Source organism: Ctenopharyngodon idella, chromosome 2 (genome assembly GCF_019924925.1).
Source record: "Ctenopharyngodon idella isolate HZGC_01 chromosome 2, HZGC01, whole genome shotgun sequence".
Taxonomy (NCBI): Eukaryota; Metazoa; Chordata; class Actinopteri; order Cypriniformes; family Xenocyprididae; genus Ctenopharyngodon; species Ctenopharyngodon idella.
In genome coordinates, this window is record NC_067221.1 from 40,112,679 (window position 1) to 40,130,433 (window position 17,755).

Genomic DNA, 17,755 nt, shown 5'->3' on the forward strand with positions numbered 1-17,755 from the left:
AGATTGTTGATGTTTTTACATGCCCATAATATCATAATAAAATGTGAGCAACATTCTTTATTTACCCTTACGAGCACGTTTCGTTTTATTAACGTATTCAGTCCTGCTGACTTGAAAAAGTGATCAATCACAAGTCTGTTGTGTTCATCCAGAAATCTATAAATGACTAAGGTCACGGGCATAAACAGATGGCTGAATATTTGTAGCTACTATTGTCGCATAAACAATCTGGCACTCTAATTTTTTTTTTTTTTTTGTCTAAAAATGCAGACGTCGTCATGGCGTTGTGATGTCATAACAGTCGAGGATGCGCTCAATGACAGTCAACAGTGCGTTCAGACTGCTGTCTGCCGCCACCTACTGGCACAAAGACGGAACTATAGCAAGAGTTTTGGACAACCACTGGGGTCACTCAGCTTTAAAGACCTGTTGAATGTCCTCAGACGGCACAAATACACCTGATATGCACATTACAGAGGAAAAAAAGATCCCATAGAGGAAAAAAATAAGACTTCATGTGTTAATAATGATGCAGCAATAATCTTCAGCATTATTTAAAATCAAACATCTATAGAGCTGCAGTAAAAAAAGAATTGTTGGTTTAACTTAAAACAGTAAGTTATCTGGTTGCTTTAAAATTTTGAGTTCATTGAAATTAAAAATTTGAGTTAATACAATGAAGGCGATTGGTTTAATCAATAGAAACTCAAAATATTATGTTATCTGAACCACGGTAAGTTGATTTGACAAAATAATTTTTTTTTTTTTTTTACAGTGTATAAAATGATTGCCATCAAAGTGTTAAAAAACAATCTGATAAAATGTATGGAAACCCAGTGGGGTCCAAAAGACTTGACACCACATTTTTGCAAAGAATTATATTATCAGCATAATAATTTGAGAATATTATTTTATATGCTTATATTAGATTTTATAAGAGAATTCAGTGCAAATATATATATATATATATTTGTGGATAAAACAACGCTAAAAAAAATCTAAATATTGCCACATATTTTAGATTATATTAAACACAGTATAAAATATGTGAAACAAATTCATGGTGTCATGTGCTTCCTAAAATGATGATGCCGTTATGGGAACTGCATTATTTAATAACAAGGTTTGCAGTGTCACACTTCAAGTGTTTTAATAACACAACAACAGAAGCGAAAGAGCAATCACTTACATTGGTTTAGTGACCTAAAAATGCTGAAATATTTAAAACATAAATTAAAAAGAACAATTTCTGTGTTAAATGGGGGGGAAAATCCCAGATGTTTAGTCTATGCTCTCTGCTTTCACATATTCATGACATTAACATCACTCAAACACGAGAGAAAGCACGTTTGTGAGCATAGAGCTGCAGATCTGTTCTTGAGCACTTCCACAATCAGAAAGCATCTCCAGAAAGCAAGTCATCTTCCTCCTTGAACATCGCTGATGCTGACCTAGTAGTCATTAATGAGTCTGCTGGCTCACAGAAGTCCTGCAGACTATTAGATCTTACCTTGTTATCCCTGGCGCTGACGTGTAACCAAAGCCAGCCAATGCTCGGCAGCAGTGCAGAGACTGAAGCGTACCTTGAGAACAGCAGCCCCGAGCAATGACATTGAAAGGTTGTATCAGCTCAGCAGAGAGAGGGGGGACGCGTTCTTTCAGCGATGAAGCGTTTGACCTCTGGAGGTCAGTGAGGTCGCCATTCTCCCTACCACACAGTCTGCTGGTTGACCTGAGCAGCTCCGGATCAGTCTCTGTATCTCTCTCACTCTCTCTGCAGAACTGAATGCCGGCACTCACTTCCTGGTATGACACATTTAAGGATGATGCTTTGAGGCTTCATTTGCATAAAAGGCAAAGTTCCAAGAAAGGAGAAGATCTGTGGATTGATCTTGGAAGCTTCCCAAACTCAGGAGATCAACAAGGTTGGAGATCACCAATGATCTCCAGTTATTTGTGGAGAAGAATTTTTAAAAATCACACAAGAAACTGCAATTTCCACCCATTTAGCTGAGCTTAACAAGAAAAAACACATTCACTGACTTTTCCAAACTGGTTTTGCTGATATTTCTGGGTTTTTCATGACTGTGGGAGAACTGTATCACACACTGAACTGTGAAAGAAAATCAGAACGTCAGGAGAGAACTGAAGATCAGAGTTGTTATTGTTAGCTAAAACTACTAAGAGCATTTGTGTTAACTGAAATAAAACAAAAATATAAATATTAGATGAACAAATAATCTTGAAACCTAAAACCAGAAATTATGCCTTAGCAACTAACTCAAAACAAGTACTAAATTTACTAAAACTGAAATAAAAAAATTCAAGTCTAGGCTGAGAAAAATAAAAGCACAAAAACTAAAATGAAAATAAAATAAAAGCTAATTCAAAACATTACTAAATACTACAACATTATATAAATAATACTAAATATTTATTTGGTACATACTGTAAATCTAGACATCATGTGACTACAATGCACAATCAAGAAGAGTTTTGTTGCAGGAATATCGTGAGTTTGTTTGATGTGTGACTGAAGCTCAGTGCTCTTCATGAAGCATGACAGAGTTTAAAATAAACTGCAGCAAGTTTACAACTGTCAAAGCCTGTGATGATCATTTCAAATGCTCTGAACAGTTTGAGCAACACAGTTCAGCAATGAAAACTATTTTATGAATCTGTGAAGATTCAGTGCTTGGTTGTTGTTGAAGGATGCAGCAAAAAACTATTACAAAAGACAGCAAACCTGAAACCTTTGAGTGATGGATGGATGGATGGATGGATGGATGGACGGATGGATGGACGGATGGATAATGACAGACAGAAAGAACGACAAGAGAGACAGAACGACAGATAGATAGAACGACGGACAGACAGATGGACAGACAGAACGATCGATAGATAGATAGACAGACAAGATAGACAGATAGATAGAACGACGGACAGACAGATGGATAGATAGAACGATAGATAGAACGACAGATATAGATAGACAAGACAGACAGACTAGATAGATGGACAGACAGAACGATAGATAGATAGACAAGACAGACAGATAGAACGATAGAACGACAGACAGACAAACAGACAGAACGATAGATAGAACGACAGACAGACAGAATGATAGATAGAACGATAGATAGAACGACGGACAGACAGACAGAACGAGAGAACGAGAGATAGATAGATAGATAGATAGATAGATAGAATGACGGACAGACAGACAGAACGAGAGAACGAGAGATAGATAGATAGATAGATGGACAGATAAAGACAGACAGACAGAATGATAGATAGATAGATAGAACGACAGACAGACAGATAGATAGAATGATATATAGATAGATAGATAGATAGATAGATAGAATGATAGAAAGAACGACAGACAGACAGACGCCTGCTTAAGGATCCAGAGAGGGTGTAAAATGGTCATGAAAACTAAATGATGATTTTTTTTTTTTTAAACCAGTTTATACCTTCATCTAGGACTCAAACTCATCCTAGGACAGTGCTGCTGTGTGCAGAGCTCTGAAAGCATCTATTAGGGGTAAAAACCAAACTAAAATAAACAATAATAAACAACAGAAACTCTGGAGTTAGTTTGTGTTTGTGATCTGTGGAGAGACCAATGACAGCTTTTATGACACGTTTCATCATCAGCAGTGATACATTCATTCATTCATTCATTCATTTGTTCTTCTCCTTTATTATCATTTACAAAAACAAATCATTTAACTTAAAATAAGTTAAAAAAAAAAAGTTGCCTTGAACTGAAAGTCACTGAATATGTGTGGCAGACTGAGAGAAGACAACTGAATGTGAGAGATAAAAATATTTAAAAAAAAAAAAAAAAAAAAAAGTGAGAGAAAGAGAGAGAGATTTCATCATGTTATCGGGCCGTGTGCCGTCTGGATAGAGGCCCAAAAATTGCAGGGTGAAAGAGAGAAAATCTATTTTTCTAATGAGCTTTAAGGTTGATGCTAAATGTAGAAAATCATATAAAATGTTGCCAAAAAAAATTCACACTTTGTTCAGGGTTCTAATAATCTCCGCAAAACAAGAAATACTGTGCAAATAAATACGAGGAGAGGAACCTGCATCAGTGTTTTCCTCTGCCACAGATGTTCTTGGATCGGTTGGCTTTTCACAATGACGCAGTTCTATTTTTATTTTTTCATGTTTTCAATAAATATGACTAAATGGGTGAATCACAAAAACATGTCCAGGTTTTATTTAACCACAAAATCAAAAGAAAAAGAAAAAAAAACATTATTCTTAAAATGCCTTTACTTTGCTTATTTTCATGAGAATTAAGCATATATTTACCCAAATTTCTCATTACCATAGTGCATTCAGCTGTTTTACTGTATTATTATTATTCTAAATAGTGATTGTTATTACTGTATTACAATATTACAATAAAAAAAATTCTGTAATAAACTGATTTATAATTATAATTTAAGGCTGTGCAACAAATACCATGATCTATAAATATGTCTCAATTTCAAAAAATTGAAACACTACAATAATGAGATTCAGACTTTTGGCATTATGGTAATGAGACGTTTTTTGCACTGTGCTTAAAGGATTAGTTCACTTCAAAATTAAAATTTCCTGATAATTTCCTCACCCGCATGTCATCCAAGATGTTTATGTCTTTCTTTCTTCAGTCGAAAAGAAATGAAGGTTTTTGAGGAAAACATTCCAGGATTTTTCTCCATATAGTGGACTTAAACGGGAATCAACGGGTTGAAGGTCCAAATGTCAGTTTCAGTGCAGCTTCAAAGAGCTCTACATGATCCCAGACGAGGATTAAGGGTCTTATTTTCTAAAAAAAAAAAAAAAAAAAAAAAAAAAAAAAATTATATACTTTTTAACCACAAATGCTCATCTTGCACCGCTCTGCAATGTGCCACGCATTACGTAAGCATGTTGGAAAGGTCACACGTGACGTAGGCAAAAGTACTGCGGTAGGGTGAAAAATTCACCTCCAACTTCAAAATCATCCAACATCATTGTTTTACCTTTTTTTGTAAAGGCCGTTTGCTTTGTAGACCCTGGATCAGTACTTCTGCCTGTCACGCGTGACCTTTCCAACGTGATTACGTAATGCGTGGAGCATCACAGAGCAGTGCAAGACAAGCATTTGTGGTTAAAAAGGATATGAAAATAGAAAATGGCCAATTGTTTCACTAGATAAGACCCTTATTCCTCGTCTGGGATCATGTAGAGCTCTTTGACGCTGCACTGAAACTGACATTTGGACCTTCAACCTGTTGATCCCCAGTGAAGTCCACTATATGGAGAAAAATCCTGGAATGTTTTCCTCAAAAACGTTCATTTCTTTTCGACTGAAGAAAGAAAGACATAAACATCTTGCATGACATGGGGGTGAGTAAATTATCAGGAAGTTTGAATTCTGAAGTGAACTAATCCTTTAATTGTTATGAAAAAAAGGTTCTAAAATAGGCTTGAGCTTTAGCAGAAATACAGTTTCTTATTTCATTTCTTCTGATTTTGGGGTGAAATGTAACCATGACTGGTTTTGTGAGATTCACCCATACGCACGCTCACATATCAACCACTTTTATCCGTAAAATAAAAATCAAATGATAAAAAAACAATACGTTCTATTCGAACGCGTCCCTCCCGAGAGACACAAAGTCTGCTTCTAAAACGCAGTTCAACTTCGTGTGTCTTCAGATCTGCCACCGTCATCGTGCAGTTCAGCACTGCGCAACATCCTCTCTCTTTTTCTCAGCATTTTTCTCATGCTTTCTGCTGATTAAAACCACGTCACGCGGACAGGTGCTGCCGTCTGCCCGCTGTGTGCGCCCAAACCTTGAGGAATGATCGCTCTGAAGTTCAACGGTTTAAAAAAAAAGAAAGAAACAAAACGCTGTCTGAAGCAATATGAGAGTGTATTTTTCTCTTCTGGGTTTGGCGTGCTCTCTGACCTGTCTCCAGCCAGTAAAATGTGTGTTAGTGATGAGCAGGTTCAGAGGTTTGCGTTTAGCTCCGGCCGCTGGTTCCACCGAGTTCGAGATCAGTCCAGCTCTGAGTCGCTGCTGGAAGGGAAAGGGTGCGGTGTTGGCCAGGCCGGCGCTGTGGGGCTGAGATGATGATGTGTCGATGTGTTCAGGATGTGGGCTGAGGTCTTACGAGTTATTGGAGGCGTTCTCATTGCTTGGAGAGCTGGAGGAGGAAGAGGAGGAGGAAGAGGGGGAGAAATTCATCCCTGATAGGCCAGGTGGATCCGTGGCTGTGTTCTGCCCGCTCAAACTCTTCCTGCATACCGGACACGTGTCATGCTGGGGAACAGAGAGAAAACACATGACACTCAACACTATAGCAAATCAGCATATTAGAATGATTTCTGAAAGATCATGTGACACTGAAGACTGGAGTAATGATGCTGAAAATTCAGCTTTCAATCACAGGAATAAATTATATTTTAAAATATATTTAAATAGAAAACTATGGAAACTTGTTTCTGCCACTGAATAAAAAAATAAAAAAGGTAATTGCAACTTTTATCTCACAATTCTTTTTTTTCCTTGCAATTGCGAGTTTATATCAAGTTATAAAGTTTTGCGATATAAAGTCGCAACTGCGAGTTATGAAGTCAGAATTGCAAGTTGTAAAGTCAGAATTATGAGTTATAAAGTCAGAATTGTGAGTTATAAAGTCAGAATTGCGAGTTGTAAAGTCAGAATTGTGATATGAAGTTGCAATTGCAAGTTATAAAGTCAGAATTGCGAGTTATAAAGTCAGAATTGCGAGTTATAAAGTCAGAATATTGACATAAACTCGCAATTGTGAGATAAAAAGTCAATTATCCTTTATTTTTTTTATCCCGTGGTGGAAACAAGCTTCCATAGAAAACATTTATTTTTAATTGTAATAATATTTCACAATATTGCTGCTTTTACAGTATTTTTGTCAAATAACTCAATGTTGGTGAGCAGAAGAGACTTTTAAAAACATTTAAAAACAATAAAAAACCACAACAACAACAACAAATTATTGATCAGTACTGTAGATATCTTAATATGTTGGATATATTATTAAACTAAAGATGGAGTTCATGTTAGTTAATTTTATAATAATTTTCACACCGCTGTATTTAATAGTAAACTTGTTTTGAAAATACTGTTTCAATTAGTGTTTTTTGTTTTGTTCTATAAATTATTTTTAGTCTTTTGCAAAGGTTTAAAAACTGTAAAATGTCAGTTATTAATGACATCATCCTCCAGGAAGTGATATTTTGGGGGGGAAACAGCAGCACAAACATTAGTAAGCATCAGCAATAGAGATTTTATGACTTACTGTGAATTTAGCTGTTTTGTCTTTCTGTTTGACAATGTATGGTAACACTTTACAATAAGGTCTCATTTGTTAACATTAGTTACTGTAACTAACATGAGCTAACAATGAGCAATACATTTGTTACTGTATTTATCTTTGTTAACATTAGTTTAAAAAAAAAAAACAGCTGTTCATTGTTTGTTCATGTTAGTTCACAGGGCATTAACTAATGTTAACAAATACAACTTTTGATTTTAATAATGTTAGTAAATGTTGAAATTATGAACTAAGATTAATAAATGCTGTATAAGTATTGTCCATTCGTAGTTATCTATGTTAACTAATGTAGTGAACTAATGTTAACAAATGAAACCTTATTGTAAAGTTACCCAATGTGAACATTAAAAATGTCATATATATATATATATATATATATATGTATACTAATCGACAATCCCTCACAGAGCAATGCCTAACTTCATCTTGTTATTTCAATCCTGTTCATTTTCTACTCATCAAGTTATAATGAATAAAGTTGCAGTGTCTGAGTTTGACGAGCACACTTCTGAAAGCCTGGCATTTTATTGTACAGAAGTGCTTTTTTAATTGCAACACATGCATATTCATTTTAAAAAGTTACAAAGTTCATAGGTGCTGTAACAGGATGGACCAAATATGCCAAATGTAATAGGAAATCAATTTGCAAACTCCTGCCTTCCTGTACAGAACCAGAGTGAACAAATGAAATTAATGTTGCAAGCTAGAAATTGAAACAGACTTTATCTGAATCACTCATTAACGAACAAATAAATGATGTCAAAAGTTGTAAACATTTTGAGTTTAGATGATGAAGTCTGGAGAAACGCATTAAAGAGAAAGGCCACCTGTTCGAGCCAGGGAACTATACAGTCGTTATGAAAGAGATGATTGCAGGGAAGTTGTCTAACGTTCTCTCCTGCGCTGTAGTCTTCTTTACAAACAGGGCACTCTAGACCAGCACCTGAAACACAAAAACAAACACAAGTCAGAAACAGGAAGTGACACATCACTATATCACAATGTTGATGGTGAGTCTAAGTCTAAATGGGCTGCACTGTTATTAGAGATGTGAAAAGACTATATATATTTTCAAATCGACTAGTCTGTGGCTTGTCTGAATGACTAGGGAACTAATCGACTGCTTTATAAACTGCATTATTTATTATCTTATTACTTTGGTGTTATTTGTTTTAAAAACACTACCATTCAAATGTTTGTGGTCAGTAAGATTTTTAAATGTTTCTGACAGAAGTCTCTTCTGCTCACCAAGACTGCATTTATTTGATTTAAATACCGTAAAAACCTTAATATTGTGAAATAGTACTGCAATTGAATTAAACTTTTCTATTTGAATATATTTTAAAATGTAATTTATTCCTGTGATGAAAGCATCATTACTCCAGTCTTCAGTGTCACATGATCCTTCAGAAATCATTCTGATATGCTGATTTGATGCTCAAGAAACATTTCTGAATATTATCAATGTTGAAAACAGTTGTGCTGCTTCATATTTTTGTGGAAACCATGATGCATTTTTTTTTTTTTCAGGATTCTTTGATGAATAGAAAGTTTAAAAGAATAGCATTTATTTGAAATAGAAATCTTTTGTAAGATTATAAACTTAAAATAACTGACATTTTTTTTAATGTCTTTTAAAATTAAGTAAGTTATTTTAAATGCCTTTACTGTCACTTTTGATCAATTCAATGCATTAAATTGATAAGGTTTGTTGTAACAATATCTATATTTTAATATACATCTTATTGCACAAAACTCTCATAATGCTCACAAAAACACAAAGAGCTATAGATGCAGAAATACAAGAAAACTGCTCACTGCATGCCTGAAAGGGATGTTTCACCAAAAATGAAAATTCTGTCATCATTTACTCAAGTTGTTCCAAACCTGTATGAGTTTCTTTGTTCTGCTGAACACAAAAGAAGTTATTTTGAAGAATACTGGTAACCAAACAGTTGATGAGCCCATTGACTTCTATAATATGAAAAAAATACTATGGAAGTCAATGGGCTCATCAACTGTTTGGTTACAGACATTCTTCAAAATATCTTCTTTTGTGTTCAACAGAACAAAGAAACTCATACAGGTTTGGAACAACTTGAGTAAATGATGACAGAATTTTCATTTTTGGGTGAACTAACCCTTGAAGTTTGCACTGGAAGATATGAATCTTTTACAAAGGCAGTGTTCTGACAGCTATAGTGACGATGCTTAAAAAAAAAAAAGCGGATAAATTTAGAGACGCAATGCTTCAGAGAGAGTTTTACCATGTGGAAAGTCTACCAGTTACCATTAGAAAGCTAAAGCACAGCACACTGTCAGCATACAAAACCCTCTCTGAGAAGTCTCAAAATGCACCCTGTTTGATGCACTGCAGCTAATGAGAACAGAGATCAACTGATGTTACAGAATCGGTATGATGTGCTCTAGCAGTGTGTGGTCATGTATCAGACGTCTGTGTTCTTACCCACGTGCTCCTGTTTTATCTGGACTGTAGGGAGACTCTTAATCTTCTCTTTGTCTGCTGGAGGGGGACCCGTATTTTCAAACTGATTTAATAACTACAGGACGACAACAGGGACAAAAATTGAGTATGTGATAATACTGTTTTTTTTAAATGCACTGATAGTGTTTCATACTCATTGTGGCTCTGTAGAGTTTTACCATAATGCACCACTAAAGTGATCCATATTACTCGTCCACTATGCAGCACATGTGGGATAATACCTGTGTTATGATGGCATCTAATCCATTGGCACCCCATGCATAGTCCATTGGGTTGGAATGAAGCATTCCCCTGTAAGACAGCAGTTTATAGTCCAGTGATCAGATGTAGATTGTCATACGCATTCAATGATGTAAAGAAAGAGAAAATGTCATCAGTGACTCACCATGGCCCCATCGCCATGTTTGGCATAGCTGTCGGAGCGATAATTCCGTTAACTAACTGCTGAATGATTCTGTGAAAACAAAACAAATGAACATTTTTAAACATTTTAGACAAGAACATTTTATTTCACCCTTTAAACTAGGCTGCTGACAATCATATTTTGCTATTAGTCTACAGTAATGACCGTAGTACATTATTACCACAGTAAATATGAAATGAAATAGACCAGGGTCTCCACAACTTTTGAACAATTTTCATCAGTTTTGAATTTTCATCAGTTTTCCAGTTGGGTTTAAAAAAGTAATAATTTTAAAAATAATAAAAAAGATTATGCTCACATAAAGCTGAGCAAAACTAGAAAAAAATTACAATAAAAATAATTACATAAAAAAAAATATATATTTTATTTTTTATTAAATTAATAACTATATGTACCCTTAAACTTATATTCACTAAATTATATATATATATTATAAATTATATATAAACTCCTTAAAATGACCTGATTCTTTTCCATTATGGTGGGAATCCTAAATAGACAGATCTTTCTATACATTCCATTGCAAAATCAAAATCCAAAACAGAATGAATAAATCTGAGGTACAGTGCCATCTGCTGAATTCTCACCCTTCTAAAGTTGGTACACCCTCATGCCGCGTCCCTTGTCTCCGGGGAAGGTGCCGTCCCCGTGGTTGTCTCGCCCCGTACCGCTGTCGTGAGGCCATCTCCCGTTCTCTGCGGTTCTCTGCGTCACGGTTATCTTCCCCTGGCAAACCTGCCCTGAATTCGAAGCCCTCATCGAAGATCCCCAGAGCAAACTGCCCATATCCATGTGGGAACGTAAACAAGTGCTGGTCCACATTCTGAAGGGTGAGAGGTAATGCTTTAAACAACCAGCTGCTTCACACACACATGATTTTCTTAATGTAGCTTATGTGATTAACAGATGACTATGATAGTCTAAATTTGAAAATATGTTGCCCTGGATAAGATCATATTTACATTCAGGTTCAGAAATCTCACTTTTCACTCAAAATATATGAACCAAACTAGTTTGCACACAGTACTCAGTGGCCAAAAGCATGTGTAACGGAAAGGCCTGCTGTACAGCACTATAATGAAGCTGTTAAACATAGAGAAGTGGCTGACAGCTCACCTCAAATGAGGGGCGATTTTGGTCATTAGAGGCTGTAGATGTGGACCCATTCTCTGCACTGGAAAAAAAAGAGAAAGAAAAAGAGAAGGGACAGAGAAAAATTAATAAAAATTAGTTTTCCTGTCCAAGTGAATTCAGTTCTCCAGACCCACAGCTGCAGGTCAGTACTTTACCTTCCTTCTCCAGGTAACTCCTCGATGAAGCCAGACTCACACCGTGGACAGATATAATCCTATAACAGAGGGAAAAGGGTGTTATTACATAAAGCCAGGGTAAAATCACTAAAACCGATCATTGCTTTTAGAAAAGAGCGACAGCAGCAATATGATAATAAACACCGAAAAACAATAAATTAATTAATTAAAACTGAAATAAAAAATGAATTAAAGCTAAAAAAAGACAAAACAATTTACTAAAAACTAAAATTAAGATGAAAACTGAAAAAATAAAAATAATAGCTAATTCAAAATATATATAGTATATAAATAATACAAAAAGAACACTACCAATTAATATACAGATACTGTAAAATGAAATTCCAGGACTTTCAAGGACTTTAAGCACTCATTTTTTGGTTTACAATGACTTCAGAGATCTCACTTATCAATCAATATCTTTATTATCTTTCAAATTCTAAAAAAGGTAAATAGATAAATAAAAATAAACTAATAAAACAAAATGGTACAAATAAAGTGCAGCACATGCATCAACTGTAACTTTAACCATTGAAAGGATACTATGACAAAGATATCGCTTTCCTTAATCAAACTGATTTTTTCACATGAATATATGATTGACCTGAAGAATGAAAGCTTTATCATATACTTGGATATTTATATGAACAATATCACGCTCATAGCCATGCAAAATGGCTCTATATCTATATCAGATGGGCTGCAGCATTAATTTTGCATGAAAAGATTGTTTTATCTATAAAATTAAACACTAATTTCATACATATATTGTCCTTCAATAATTCAAGCACTTTTCAAGTACCGTTTCATAAATATGGCTGTTTTCAAGGGTTTTCCAGGACTTAAAATTCAAAAAGTCAAATTCAATTACTTTAAGCACCCTGTACGAACCCTGAATATAGTTTATTAACCTGTCTGTGAGCTGTTTATTATTTTCAAGCAACTTGCTGACAATTATCGTATACTTTACAAGTCATAAGTCATTAAGAGTCTTATTATTAGATCAAGTTCATTAAGTAAAACATGAATATAAAAATACATTAAAAAGTTTCATGACATGTCTAGTAAGTAGTGTTGCACTAGAAATGTATTGCGATACCCTGCTGTTAAAAACGGTCCAATTCCACATTTTATATTAGTACCGTTACTTTAAGAATGACAGCAAAAGAACTATATTGAGATCTTGTTACTGTGAAATAAAATTACTCATATAGTGAAATAATACTTATATCATCCACCCCTAAACGACAGGTTAGTGATGTGACTGATAACACAATTAGCCCACATGATGCTCATGCCCTTAAATAGATGTCAACGTATGATTTTTTTTTTTTTTTTTTTTTTTTTGTGACAAGCTAACTTTTTCACCATTGGAGTTTGATGAAGCAGTCAAGGGTAGAAATAACTTTCATTTGGCTTGATCCCTTTATCATTGTTGCAAACATCTCTATCTATACAAGTGTGGTATGTCTAATTAGAGTTTTACTATTTCACCTCCCATTTCCTTTAATAAATCTATTTTACACTAGTAACAAAATAGTTCCTCTCAGGACCTCAAGGACAAAAATGTCCCCAATGAAACCCATTAAAACTGCAATTTTTAACCCCTGGGCCATTTAACTATAAAATGATGCAGTCTTTGTTAATAGGCTTTCATTCTGTTGGCAAGGCTTCAAAATTTACTAAAAACATTGTGTGTGTGTGTGTGTTATTTGAGAGAGAAAAACTCTACTGCAAATCACAAATCCAACCACTGTGTGTACCAGTGGAGCTTTGCTGGCATCTAATGGGTAACACTTGGTACTGCGCCCAAACAAAATCTTACTGAAAGCTCATTTTGGAGATATCAACCTCAAACTCGGAACACAGCTTGTTTGGATTTTTTAACATGTTTTATAAAATACATATTTTACATAAAGATTTGCTCATAACTCATTTTCATAAACTAAAATCTCTATAACTCTTTTTGTTTCACTTTTTTAAAACTTTTTTCTTAAAGTCTTAAAGAGCTAGTTCACCCAAAAATGAAAATTCTGTCATTTATTACTCACGCTCATGCTGTTCCACACCTGTAAGACCTTCGTTAATCTTAGGAACGCAAATTGAGATATTTTTGTTGAAATCCGATGGCTCCGTGAGGCCTACATAGGGAGCAATGACATTTCCTCACTCAAGATCCATAAAGGTACTAAAAACATATTTAAATCATGTCATGTGAGTACAGTGGTTCAATATTAATATTATAAAGCGACGAGAATATTTTTGGTGCACCAAAAAAAACAAAATAATGACTTATTTAGTGATGGTCGATTTCAAAACACCGCTTCAGGAAGCTTCGGAGCATAATGAATCAGCGTGTCGAATCCGCAGTTCGGAGCGCCAAAGTCATGTGATTTCAGCAGTTTGGCGGTTTGACATGTGATCCATTACGCTCCGAATCTTCCTGAAGCAGTGTTTTGAAATCGGCCATCACTATATAAGTCGTTATTTTGTTTTTTTTGGTGCACCAAAAATATTCTCGTCGCTTTATAACATTAATATTGAACCACTGTACTCACATGAACTGATTTAAATATGTTTTTAGTACCTTTATGGATCTTGAGAGAGGAAATATCATTGCTCCCTATGTAGGCCTCACAGAGCCATCAGATTTAAACAAAAATATCTTAATTTGTGAAGAATAATTGAAGATTAACGAAGGTCTTACGGGTGTAAAACGGCACGAGGGTGAGTAATTAATGACAGAATTTTCATTTTTGGGTGAACTAACCCTTTAACTTTAAAGTCTGAACTCCCAAGCTACAAATTTTTATGACATGGACATTTTCATCCTCTAAGGACCCCACAGAGTAACTTATTTTAATTGATGCACAAGGGTTATATATTTTGCCTGATGATATGCTTTCCTGTACAAATAAAAGTGAAGTACTCTCAGCTGCATTTTCTCACAAATGACCATTAATGAATTTTGCAGAATTCCCTCAATACGGAAAAGCAGCTGAGATCATGACCTCCAGCTGACCTGCAGCTCAGTGACTGCCGTTCCGACCGGTTTGGGCTCTTTCTAGAGGCTCCGCACAACAACAGGAGGATAATAACGACACAGAACGATGAAGAGACAAGCAAAAGAGCTTTGTGACGCCATCCATTCTCTGCCCTGCTCCCCCTGAAACCTCATACAAGGAGCAACACGTGAAGATCCTTTTGGAAAGATCTCTGGCCTCATGTTTCCTGACAGCTATATGAACGAAACTGACAAATGAAACAGATCTGTGGTTTAAGATTAAATCCTGACGTGTCCTGGGTCATGACATCATCATTCTCCAACCGTATTAGCTTCATTTATTATGAGTGTCAACAGAAAGTTGACCTTCATTAACACTAATATATCATAAAATTAATCCGCTGATCTCATCACAACCAGTTTTTGGTTACAGTAAAACTGAACAGATATTATTATTAGTTAGTAAAACTAACCCAATGATCTCATATCAATATCAGCTAACTTCAGACACCTGACCTGAATCACACGTGACACGATCAAAATCTCACCAATTTGAAACCAAAAATCAGAAGTTCAACCTCATACTATTTACAATAATTAGCTAATGGCACTAACCAGTAGATCTCACGATATGGATGCTTGTTTCTGCCATGAAATACAAAATAAAAAGGTAATTGGTAATTCCTTTTTTTCTCAGAATTGCGAGATATAAACAATTGCGAGTTATAAAGTCAGAATTGTGAGATATAAAATCAATGCGAGTTTATCTCTCACAATTCTGCCTTTTTTTACTCAAAATTACAAGATATAAACACAATTGCGAGTTATAAAGTCAAAATTGTGTTCATATAAAGTTTATATGTTGCAATCCTGACTTTATGTGATGCAATTGTGAGTTTTTATCTCGCAATTCTGAGAAAAAGGTCAGAATTGTAAGATAAAAACACAATTGCGAGAAAAAAAGTCCGAATTGTGACTTTATATCTCAGTTATGACTTCATATCACACAATTAAGAGAAAAAAGTCAGAATTGTGAGAAAAAGTCTCAATTGCGAAGCCTTCAGCATTTGATCAACTTATACACATTAGTTATCATCAGTCTAAAAATATCTGATATGATTTGTTCACAAAACTAACCAGCAGATCTCAAAACAATCAGCCTTCTGTCAACCATGAAACATTATCAACCTAACCTAAATATAGAAAAATGATAGTCTTCTTTATATGTACAAACATTAGGCCTAGTTAAAACACAACTAACCAGCTGATCACATAACACATCTGTTTCCACCAATCACAGATCAGGAAAACACACAGACCATCAGCATTGAGAATCAACAGTGTCTTATTAAAAATAATTAGTTAATAAAATCCAACTATTTGATCTCTCATAACCATCAGTTTTCAGTTAAAGCCACCTAATGTACATGACACCAAAACCAGGGCTTTGAATATCTGACAGCTTTACAATCAAATTGTATTAATCTCACACTACTTAATTAACAACATATCTAATTATCCAGCAGCTCTCATAACTAGTTCTCTGTTTTGAAGAAGTAAACTACAGATGTACCACATATAAAACACAACCAGAACAACTGACAAGCAAATTTTATGACGTCAATATCATTATTTACAATGACTAGTTAGTAAAAGTAACGAGCTCATGTCACAGCATCCAGTCTGGCTGTGGTTTGACAGATTACACAAGAGCAAAGCTCCGGAGAGACCTTTAATCTGCGCTCAGACCTGCAAAGAGTTCGTCTGATTAAACTCGCATGTCTCCAATTAAGTGTAATTTAATTAAATACTCATTTTAATCCTGATTGTTGCTATTGGCAACCAGCAGCCTGTTAGCCGTTAGCACAGCTAGCGCGGAAAAGCGCTTTTTAAAAGAGGCCGTTCGCTCCGTTACATCCATCCACACCGATTCTAAGACTTCGGGGGAGGCTCGTTAAGTCCGCTGCGTCTTACCGGGAGCCGAGGGCTGATCTCTTCTGAGCACCGGTGACAGAAGAACCGGCAGGGCCGTGGGGGAGCTTCCGCCATCTTCGCTGCAGGACCGACTGAGAGCGAGAACGAGGCGAAGTATGGAAGCCCGGACGGAGCAAGCGTGGACATGTACGGACGAACGGACGCGTTTGGGAAAATACACACAGCGCTACCCTTTGTTTGACACAATGCAAAAAGTCATCAGAACATCATTGAAACATCATTGAAACAATAACAATTTACCTGCAAATAAAGTTTTTCATAGGATAGGCCACTTTAGTTTTTAGATAATTTATTTTAAATATATATTAATTTTTTGTGAATTTTTGTTGTTGTTTTTACACTTATTTTAGGCGTGAACATCATTACAATATTTATTTATTTATGTAATAACGGTAAAAAAAAATCTTATTGCACAACATAAAATAAATAAGCTGAAAGTGACACCTAGTGGACAAAAAGGGACTCGATCATTATTTTCAGCCATTATAAACTCTGAGCAGAAAGATTCTTCATGAGTGAATGTATCAGCAACTAACTGTTCTAATATAATATATTAATTTATATCTAATCGTACACAGAGTTTATGGAGTTATAATGCATATTATAATAATATTATGAATGTTATGAACGTTATAGATCTGTGTAATGCCATTACAATCCTGCAGATGGTGATAAAGCATTTAAAACCATTGAGAATTACGTAATTTAACACTTAAAGACAACATGAGCTCATGAAAACATCATCTCCTTCTTTTGAGAAAAAAAATATTCAAGTCAATGAAGTATAAGGCCTCAATTAGATTATTTATGAAATTAAAAATCATGTATGAAAATGAACAATAAATAAGCCTATATTAAACAGGAATAACAATTCAGTTTAGGGTTATTATAGTTAACTGAAACTAAAACCACAAAAAAAAAAAAAATGTTTTTTGAAATAAAATAAACAACTGAAATAAAATAAAATGTACAGTTTAACTTGAAGTACTAAAATGACTAAAACAGAAATAAACATGTATAAAAACTATATAGACCTTACAAAAACGAATAAAATTGACAAAAACATAAAAAGCAACTAAAACTTTAACTGAAATTAAAATTTAAAATATAAAAAGAAAAACAAAACAAAAACTATAATAGTATCTCAGAGA

At 34.8% G+C, this 17,755-nt stretch overlaps 2 protein-coding genes across 2 annotated transcripts in view; both read right to left on the reverse strand.

The window, feature by feature from the left end:
• Positions 1 to 3,418, reverse strand: part of LOC127498431 (potassium/sodium hyperpolarization-activated cyclic nucleotide-gated channel 2-like) — a 68,806-nt gene extending 65,388 nt beyond the window's left edge. Inside the window, exon 1 of the mRNA XM_051867764.1 lies at positions 1,511 to 3,418. The gene's annotated coding sequence lies outside the window, so the exon portion shown is untranslated. The remainder of the gene's footprint in view (positions 1 to 1,510) is intronic.
• Positions 3,419 to 3,686: 268 nt separating this feature from the next.
• On the reverse strand, positions 3,687 to 16,746 carry rnf126 (ring finger protein 126). Its single transcript, XM_051867772.1, has 9 exons — positions 16,584 to 16,746; positions 11,585 to 11,643; positions 11,412 to 11,469; positions 10,883 to 11,118; positions 10,257 to 10,325; positions 10,093 to 10,162; positions 9,833 to 9,926; positions 8,193 to 8,308; positions 3,687 to 6,311 (listed from the first exon to the last, which is right to left on the reverse strand). Exons 1-9 carry the CDS (start codon positions 16,728 to 16,730, stop codon positions 6,159 to 6,161), a joined length of 1,002 nt encoding a protein of 333 aa, XP_051723732.1. The 5' UTR covers positions 16,731 to 16,746; the 3' UTR covers positions 3,687 to 6,158.
• Between the last annotated feature and the right edge of the window lie 1,009 nt (positions 16,747 to 17,755).